Source organism: Mus pahari, chromosome 6 (assembly GCF_900095145.1).
Source record: "Mus pahari chromosome 6, PAHARI_EIJ_v1.1, whole genome shotgun sequence".
NCBI lineage: Eukaryota > Metazoa > Chordata > Mammalia > Rodentia > Muridae > Mus > Mus pahari.
Genome location: NC_034595.1, coordinates 100694292 through 100704055, shown reverse-complemented (window position 1 = coordinate 100704055; position 9764 = coordinate 100694292). Strand labels below are relative to the sequence as shown.

Genomic DNA, 9764 nt, shown 5'->3' with positions numbered 1-9764 from the left:
GGTTTCTCTGTGTAGCCCTGGCTGTCCTGGAACTCAGAAATCCTCCTGCCTCTGCCTCCCGAGTGCTGGGATTAAAGGCGTGTGCCACCACGCCCAGCTTGTGAGTTTATATCTTAAGCCAGGGGTTTGCTGCCCTGAACTCACTGTGTAGTCTGGGCAGACCTTGAACATGTGATCTTTCTGTCTTAGCCTCCTGAGAAAGCGAGATTTCAGACCGAAGTAAGAGGAACTGAGAAACAGGATCAGAGATTTCCTAGACAGTCTTTGTAGCATTCCTGTCTGATTCTACAACCTTCTGATGGGGGGAAGTAAGAGTCAGGGGGCTTCTAAACATTTTATTCCTTCAGAGCAACCCTGTGACAGTTGACTTCTTATTGCCCAGATGGGCCTTCCTCGGAGGTCTTGGCTTGTTTTGAGACAGTCTCATGTAGCCCAGCTGGCCTCAGACTCTTGGTCTTCTCATCCTCCCTCTCCGCCTCCCCAGGACTGGGATTACAGGTTCATGCCGCTGACACTCACCCAAGCAGCCACATCAGCAGAAGATTCTAAAACTATGTTTCTTTCTTATTCAGATCGATCCTGGAAAAGGAGGGACCAAAGTCACTCTTTAGAGGCCTGGGTCCAAATTTGGTTGGAGTTGCACCATCAAGGTAAGCACGTAACTGCCAGCGAGCGAGCTCCCAGTTGTGCAGTACAGTGACACTGCTGAAGGGCTGTTTGTTTTCCCCATCTAGTAAAATTGCCTAACTATGTCTGATATGGAGAAGCGGTGGCAACCGTAGGTTCCAGTCTCTCTAAGGGAGAGTTTCTTACCTTGAGTGTGCTGTGTCCATGGGTATAGAAATGCCCGGGTTTATAGTGCACACAGATCCATGTCATCTGCCTTCTTAGCAGGATGACTGTCCCATGACTCATAGGCACATTAGTCTGAAGGAATTTCAAAGACGTCTAGGCTTCACTTTCTATAACATTACATCCTTGGATTTATTTTATTTTATTTTTTAAAATGTATTTATTTATTTAATGTATGTATGTACACTGTAGCTGTCTTCAGATTCATCAGAAGAGGGCATCTGATCCCATTACAGATGGTTGTGAGCCACCATGTGGGTGCTGGGATTTGAACTCAGGTTCTCTGGAAGAACAGTCAGTACTCTCAGCCACTGGGCCATCTCTCCAGCTCCTCGTCCTTGGTTTTTTAATTCTTTTTAAAGGCTTCATAGAAGTGCACTATCCCTGCATGGTAAGCTGTTGTCTCCATTCACCTTTTTGATGAGAATACTGGCCACTTTCCAAATGCTCATCATCCATGCATAGATGGTGTCTCGTATGAAGTTACAGGCAGTGCTAATAGACAGGAACTGCGTGTATAAAAGGGACAAGTGGCAGTGTTGTCATGGGACAGAGTCCTCTAACATAGACTTGAAAGATTTTCCTTGCCTTTTCTATTTTGGAATCTGGCCAAATTCCAGTGCTTTACTCCATAAAATAAGATTGGTGTGTCTGCTTGTTTACATAGAAGATAAAGAGGTTTTTATCAAAAGGTTGTGTATCTCAGAGTCACTCAAATGGAAGAACAGAGAGAACAGTAGAGCAACAAAGGGTTAACGCTTATACTGATTAGAACTTGCCCCTGTGGGAGATCTGTTACTTTTCTCTAATCCTGATTTCTTGGAAAGCCAAATGACTTGGTAACAGGAATGCCAACTTCAGCACAAATGATTACAACCACCGCCGTCACCACCACCACCACCACCGTCCCAACTCCCTTTCTGTCTTTTCTGTTGGGATATGGTACCAGAACTTAGTCCAAACTAGTGGCCTCCTGGGATCCTGTTCAGCAGTAGTTAGGATCCTTAGTTGAAATAGATTCTGTGGTTGACCTGCTGTTCAGCAGAGGCGAAGAGAAGCAGTTCTCCTGCATTGCAGAGATGAGGCACACCTCCCGAGTCACTGCAGGCAGTTCAGACTGCAGTCTACACTAGGTGAACACAAGACGAAAGCAGAGTGCGTTAAACAGTGCTGTATACTGTAAAATGACGGTATACACCAGTCTGCACTCCCACTCAGATGATTAGCATTCATCCAGAATAAAGAATGTGAAAGGAGACAGGCAGTGGTGGCCTACACCTTCATCCCAGCACTCTGGAGGCAGAGGCAGGTGGATTTATGAGTTTGAGGCCAGCCTGGTCTACAGAGTGAGTTCTAGGATAGCCAGGGCTACACAGAGAAACTCTGTCTCAACAGACAGACAGACAGAGTGTGAAAGGACTTTATATGTGTTACCAAAACTCTTATTTCCTCTGTTATACTGCCATGGCTGTCAGCACTTCATTTCTGGAAGGCATGGACATCCATGCAGTGGCAGCCTGGGTGTGAGTCCGGCCTCTTGTTTCCTTGCAGGCTAAGAGCATTACTCTCGCCTGTGGTCTCCTGTTTGTGATAGATGGTGCAGAGGGACCTGTATACTGTAAAGTGCAGTAATGCTTTCTTTATGGTGTGTTCTCTTTTTGTCCTAACAGGGCTGTGTACTTTGCATGTTACTCCAAAGCCAAAGAGCAATTCAATGGCATCTTCGTGCCTAATAGCAATACTGTGCACATTTTCTCAGCTGGCTCTGCAGGTATGTTCCCCTAGCGAGGGTTGTTTCATTTTGCTTTCTTTTTTTTCTTTCCAGGAATTAGATGTTAACTCCCTGCCTCTTTTGACCCTAAAACCATTTTCAAAGCTTTGTATTGGAGTTTGTAGAACATGACTATTAGCAGTTTATAAACAGATTTTACTTTTCTCTGACTACTCTAGCTTCTTATTCTCCCTCTAGGTACCCACACACTTCCTACACTGGTCAAATGTGTTCTTCATCTTCCTGATTCCCCTATTGAGTTGTAATGTGGAGTGGGAGCCACTTTCTTTCTGATTCCCCAAGGTATCTGGGGTGCATCTGCTCTAAAAAGCTCACTTGCACAGCAAGAATCAGGGTTTTATGTGTTGTGTGGTACTTGAGGCTGTACCTAAGGCCTTATGCCTCCAGACAGTCTGCTCTCTTCTGAGGAAGTCCTCACTGCAGAGCTCGGGGCAGGGAGTGCCCCAGGGAGTGAGTGTTTGTGAGAAAGCACTGGCTCCTAAATTACTAGGAGAAGCCTTTGCCCTTCTACACTGAGGCTTCTGTCCTTTCAATCTAACAGAATTTTTAGAGAATTTAGATTAGCATTTTAGAATATCTTCCTTCTGCTAATAGCCTGCAATGTGTCCACACCAATTTCCTTTGTTACTCTCAATAAAATTACTAACCCAGGTTATGATCTTTAGTCAGAGAAAAGTAATATTAAGCAAACTTCTTCACACAAAAACAGTGATTGTCCTTAATTCTGAGCCCTGAGCAGGACAGTGTACCATTCCAGCTCAGGTTGTGCCATGGCGAGTTAGCCGTAATCCAGCCCTGTCAATCAGTCAGTGAGTTAACTGTAATCCAGTCCCTGTTAGTTAATCGGCTTTGTGATGCTTAAAATTAACCCAGAAGAACTCTGGGTAAAGCCAGCACACCTTGAAGGAGCTTTTCAAGCCAGTGCCCCCCAGTGACCTCATTAATATGCTTACTCTATATTAATATGTAGAGGACACTAGCTGTTAGAGGAGAGCTGAGCATTGAGGTTTGGGACTGATCCAGAATGTTAAAATGCTGCCGAAGGCTTACCAAAATAATGATTCCTGTGGGCCACTGGGCTTTTAATGTTTTTGTCCTTAAATTTCCAAGTTTGAATTCAGGTAACCAAAGATTTAACATTCTTTTTTTTTTTTTTTTTGGTTTTTCAAGACAGGGTTTCTCTGTATAGCCTGGCTGTCCTGGAACTCACTTTGTAGACCAGGCTGGCCTCGAACTCAGAAATCCGCCTGCCTCTGCCTCCCGAGTGCTGGGATTAAAGGCGTGCGACACCACACCCAGCTAAGATTTAACATTCTTATTCAGGGTTAGCTATAAGTACAGATGAGCACGTTTAAAAACAAATTATTTCTGGATCTGAAGCTTCTAAATTGGAATTTTAAATAGTTTTTGCCCTAGGATTGAAATGAACCGAAGTGATAGCACCACCTAGAGGCCAGAAGGACTGTGCTTGGCGGGGACAGCTGCTGCACTGTGGAACTGAGAGCAATTAACCCACTGCTTCTGCGCCCAGCTGTGTGGGCCACTGCATCGGGATTGTATTAGCAAACACTGGCTGTATCAGTGATGACTCTTTTTTTCCCTCCAGCTTTTGTCACAAATACCTTAATGAATCCTATTTGGATGGTTAAAACGAGGATGCAGCTAGAACGCAAGTAAGTCAACAGTTCCTTCAGTACCTGGAGTCTTCCTGCTGTGCTGTGGACGGGAAGTAGGAGCCCTTAGCTATCTGCTCTGGATTTCTCTCTATGCATATGTTGAATTGTCTTTTGAGATCTATCCTGACAGCATTGTGGATGGAGGAGCCCCAGAGAGCAAGGGAAGATGGACAGAAGGGCCTCTCCATGGTCCCAGCTTCCTTCCTGGGTGTTCCTCTCTGGGGTTTTTTGTGGAGCCCACTGTCAGGAAGGATGCTGTAAACTCTACCAGGACACTAGCGAGGGCACTTTGGACCTTGCCCCCTGATGTCTCTGGTGTCTGTCCTGAACCTAACCTGGAGGTTTTTTTTTTTTCTTTTTTTTTTTAAATTATTTATTTCTTATATGTAAGTACACTGTAGCTGTCTTCAGACACTCTAGAAGAAGGCACCAGATCTTGTTATGGATGGTTGTGAGCCACCATGTGGTTGCTGGGATTTGAACTCTGGACCTTTGGAAGAGTAGTCAAGAGCTCTTACTCACTGAGCCATCTCACCAGCCCTCTTGGGCACTCTTAACCATTCCGGCTTTGCTGTGGCTGCTGGGAATTCAAGCTCAGGTGCTCCTGTCTACACAGTGAGCCCTTGTGCGCACCTAGCCGTCTTCCTGATCCCCTGTAATTGACTTTTTGCATTTTGTAGCCTAACAGTTTTCCAAGTTACTTCCTACCCTAGTGGTCCTTTGTGTGGCATGTGTCTCTAAAGCAGGGATGCCAGAGGCTCTAAGGAGACCTTCAGGGAGGGGTGCTCATGCCGCTCCNGGACCCTTCCACACCCCACAGTCCCTATCCTCAAATCTGCAACTGACATTTTCAGGCACATGGTCTCAGACTCTGAAATTATTACATCAGAGATAACGTGTTTCTGTCTCTAGAAGCTAAGTGGATAAACAGCTCCAAGACCCTCTCTGTCACTGAATATCAAGGATATTGTCTTGCTAACCCTCTTAAAGGTAGTCATTTACAATGTATTTCTTTTTTTGGTTTTTCTACACAGGGTTGCTCTGTGTAGCCCTGTGTGTCCTGGAACTCACTGAGCCATCTCTCCAGTCCCTAACCTGGAGTTCTTAACTGTGTTCCTTGAGTATCTGGTGGAACCTACAGAATGTTTGGACTTGGTTTTTTGTTGAGACGGGGTCTTGCTGTGTAGCTCAGGCTGCTTCAAATGTGCAATCTTGCTGTCTCAAGCCTCCCCAGACCTAGGCCTGATACCCTGTCTACAGCTAGGTTTTAAGGAAATAGAAACCAATTGAAATGAATTTATTGAATTTTAAAAATCTGTGATACAGTAATAATGCTTCTTTTATATGTAAATCAGATTTCTCAGCAGGCCAGCAACACCTGTGAATTTTCAAAGAACCAAGTATACTAAACTATGCTTTTTAACTTTATGATGAATGTGGTAGGAAAACGTTTCTGTTTGTGTAAAACCACATCTACTACAGCTACTATTTCTGTGGGCTATCACCCACACTCAGACTTCTTACAGGAATGCTAATTTTCAGTAGAAGTTTGGGCTCTCCCAGGCTAAGTTCAAGGAACTGCTTGTATGGTGCTATGTGGCCCAGCAATGCGAACCCTGGGAACACTAGCAAGCTCATCTTCCCTCCAGCTTCCTCTGAGGGAGAGAGGGAAGCCTGAGATGTACCTGCAGGGTGAAGGAGGATTCTGCCTGGTTCATCATCCTCTTGAACCATCATCTTGTGCCTGCCCACACATGCCCTGATGAGGGCTTCCCATCGCCACAGTCCATTCTGCCTTCTGAAGTGCTGACTAGAATCCTATGACAAGGGTCAGTTACTTGCAGGGTAACTCTGGTTTTTTTTTTTTTAAGATTTATTTATTTATTATATGTAAGTACACTGTAGCTGTCTTGAGACACACCAGAAGAGGGCGTCAGATTTCATTATGGATGGTTGTGAGCCACCATGTGGTTGCTGGAATTTGAACTCAGGACCTCTGGAAGAGCAGTCAGTGCTCTTAACCGCTGAGCCATCTCTCCAGCCAGCAGGGTAACTCTTAAGTCCTGGACCAAGCATTGAGACAGTCCTTGTAGTTTCCAAAAATGTTGTGTGTGTCCTATATGTCCATGTTCCCGAGTGTCCAGTCCCTTGCCCCTCCTAAGTATTGTGCTTCCAGCTTCTGGCCAGCCTTGTCTCCTGGAAGCCTCTGGCATCACCTCAGAGCCAAGTGTTCACAGTGTCCTGATATCACCCGTGCTTAGCGACAGATAAATGCATCTGCTGACTGAGGCCCTTTCTAGTGCTTAGGACGTCTTAGACCTTTATTTAGGAGAGATCCGTGACTATCTGTGAGTATATATTGTTCCAGTGGTTGCCAGAGAAATTGGTCATGCCTTCTACCTTATAGCAGTACAGCCAATCAGCAAATGGGATTATAGTCTGGTGGGACAAGGGGTGTGAGGTGTCCAGCACTCTGGAGAGTCCATAGTGCAACCTAGGCTGGATGGAGTTGGAGAGAATAGGAGAGCCTCCCGAGGCGGTGGCAGCTCCCAATCTTCAAAGGAAGGAGCCAGCTGCAGGGGTGGGGGCACTCAACAAGGTTTGAGCAAGAAAACGGTTAATTCAGGTACAAGAGTTTAGTGGTTTAGCTTTAAAATCAATCTCTCTCTCTCTCTCTCTCTCTCTCTCTCTCTCTCTCTCTCTCTCTCTCTCTCTCTCTCTACAGGCATGAGCCTCCTGCTTACACTCTTGGGTCTAGTATCAGGACCACTTTACTCTGTAAAACAACTAGTCTGCATTGGCTCTCAAGCAGAGGACACTGTTATCAACAAGAGGAATGTATATAAAAGAAACAACAAAGATGATTTCTGTTCATTTCCTTATAAAGTGAGCACAGAGGCAAAAGAATGCTAAAAATCAGAGATCATCTCCAGGTTACTGCACCAACCTTTCCCCGTGGCATTCTCTCCTATGTTTGACCTTGTATCTGATTTTGTCTGCTTTCAACTTAGCTTCCTTGTATCTTCCTGCCATCACAGCTGTCCTCACCATGTGTATGCACCACGGGTTACTTAACCAGTCCTGCTCTTAGATACATGGATGATTCCAAATGTTCCTCTGACAAATGTTGTCTTCCATTAGCATTTTCTAGAATTGGGTCAGAGGCTATAGGCCTGCTTCAGGGACTGTAGGTTCAGACGCCATCTGTTATATGCCCTGTCAGGTTTCTCAGCTAATTGAACTGGCCTCACAGTGGGCCAGAGGTCAGGTGGCCTCAGAACAAAAAGGACAGGTTTCTTCTCTTGTGTCATTTCTGTGTCACCCATCGCTGATCCCCTTATGACTTGGGTGTGGTATGTCTCTCAGTGTGTGTTGTTGATCCCTCCAACAGGGTGAGGGGCTGCAAGCAGATGAACACACTCCAGTGTGCTCGGCATGTGTACCAGACAGAAGGCATCCGTGGCTTCTATAGAGGGCTGACTGCCTCCTATGCTGGGATCTCGGAGACAATCATCTGCTTTGCTATTTATGAGAGCTTAAAGAAGTGTTTGAAAGAAGCTCCGATCGTCTCCTCCACAGACGGAACTGAGAAAGGTTCCTCTAGCTTCTTTGGACTCATGGCAGCTGCTGCTGTTTCTAAGGGATGTGCCTCCTGCATTGCTTACCCACACGGTATGTATTTCTCTTTTCTTCTGGAGCAGTGAAACACTTGTTGGCTTTGTCATTTGTCACTGTGTAGACTGAAATGCAAACATAGATTGGGTGTCCCTTACCCGAAATACATGTGACAGGGGTGATTGAGTCCAGAGATTTCCAGCCTGGGGCATGTGTAAACATGCTTAAGCATGGTTAAGCATGTCTGATCTGGCCAAGGTGACACTCTAAACTTTCAAATTGGAGATGCTCACTCTGTCCCCGCAGGGCAGAGTGACACCATCATTGACTGCCCAGACACCATGTGAGTGGTGGCCTACTCTACCTTGCTCAGCTCCATCTCAGTGTCACAAAAGTTGGCTGGGCCAAAATGTGGGACACTGAACCTTTGTTTTCAAAGAAGCGCAAATTAGACTTTACTTAATATTCCCTGGTTCAAAAAGTTATGCAGGAGCCAAATGAGGAAGCTTAGCGAAGCTTCTTCTTCGAGTCGGTACTGCATAAATCTACTATTTGGACCTTTTTGCTTCTTTGAATGTTCCTGTTGTTTTGTAGGGTTTGTTTGTTTGTTCGTTTGTTTGTTTGTTGTTGAGATAGCTTTTTCTATATCTAGCTGTCCTGGAACTCACTATGTAGGTCAAGCTGGCCTTGAACTCACAGAGATCCACCTGCCCCGCCTCCCAAGCCAGGAACACGATTCCTGTTGGGATGCTAGGGCCCATAGGGCCTTTTGAATGTTAAACACATGCTCTGCTGCTGAACTGCACCCTTATCCAAGATGCAAGGATGAGATTGCTACTGTCCCACTAACCTACTTTAAAAACAGTTCATCATGACTTCAAAAAAGTTATGTTTTCAAAAGCCCCCTACACAGCAGTGACAGGTGCACCATGTCTCAGGAACAAGTGTTAGATCCCACTGTGTCCTGGAGCACCACCAAGACACAAAGGCAGGAAGAGGGGGAGACCAGCAGTGCCCCTGGGCTCTGAGGTCTGCTCAACAAGCGGGGCTGACAAGTGTGCCACACTGTGCTGGGAGGGAGCCCAGGTGGCTTTTCAGCTAGACAGAGTAAGGAGATCTGAGGGAATCTTGGGAGATGAACACAGTCTAAGAAGAACTTACCTTTTCTTTTACTTTTTTCAAGACAGGTCTCACTATGTAGCCCTGGCTGTCCTGGTCTGTAGACCAGGCTGGCTTCAAACTCACAGAGATCTGCCTGCCTGGGATTAAAGGCATGTGCCACTGCATATGACTTCACTGTCAGGTTAGAACCAAGATGCGCAGTAGACATGGGTGCCGTGACAACTTCCCATTGTCTCTCCCACAGAGGTCATCAGGACACGGCTCCGAGAGGAAGGCAGCAAGTACAGGTCATTCGTGCAGACGGCGCGCCTGGTGTTCCGGGAGGAAGGCTACCTCGCCTTCTACCGAGGACTTTTTGCTCAGCTCATCCGGCAGATCCCCAATACTGCCATTGTTCTGTCCACCTATGAGTTCATCGTGTACCTGCTGGGAGAGCGTGCTTAGTGACAGGGCCACACGGTTGTGCTCTAGAAGAATAAAACTGAAAACCCTAGAGATTTTCTTTTCCGTTGATGTTTAGTGTTCAAAACTGAAACAGCGAAGGCCATAGAATACCTGGCTCATGTCACCTGTTGGACATTTCCTTTTGGATTCTTGTTTCTGGAAGGTTTAAATTCATTAACGTTAATAGTTAATCATAACTTTTCTTTTTTAACTTAAGAGGATTGAGGGTTAAGGAGCAAGTAAATTAAATCATGCTATTTAAT

At 45.7% G+C, this 9764-nt stretch overlaps 1 protein-coding gene across 1 annotated transcript in view; it reads left to right on the top strand.

The window, feature by feature from the left end:
• The window catches only part of Slc25a33 (solute carrier family 25 member 33), a 25444-nt gene extending 15680 nt beyond the window's left edge, over positions 1-9764 (top strand). The window contains exons 3-7 of the mRNA XM_021200582.1: positions 573-650; positions 2523-2623; positions 4251-4317; positions 7712-7992; positions 9302-9764. Coding sequence (XP_021056241.1) covers positions 573-650; positions 2523-2623; positions 4251-4317; positions 7712-7992; positions 9302-9501 — 727 coding nt within the window. The 3' untranslated portion in view covers positions 9502-9764. The remainder of the gene's footprint in view (positions 1-572; positions 651-2522; positions 2624-4250; positions 4318-7711; positions 7993-9301) is intronic.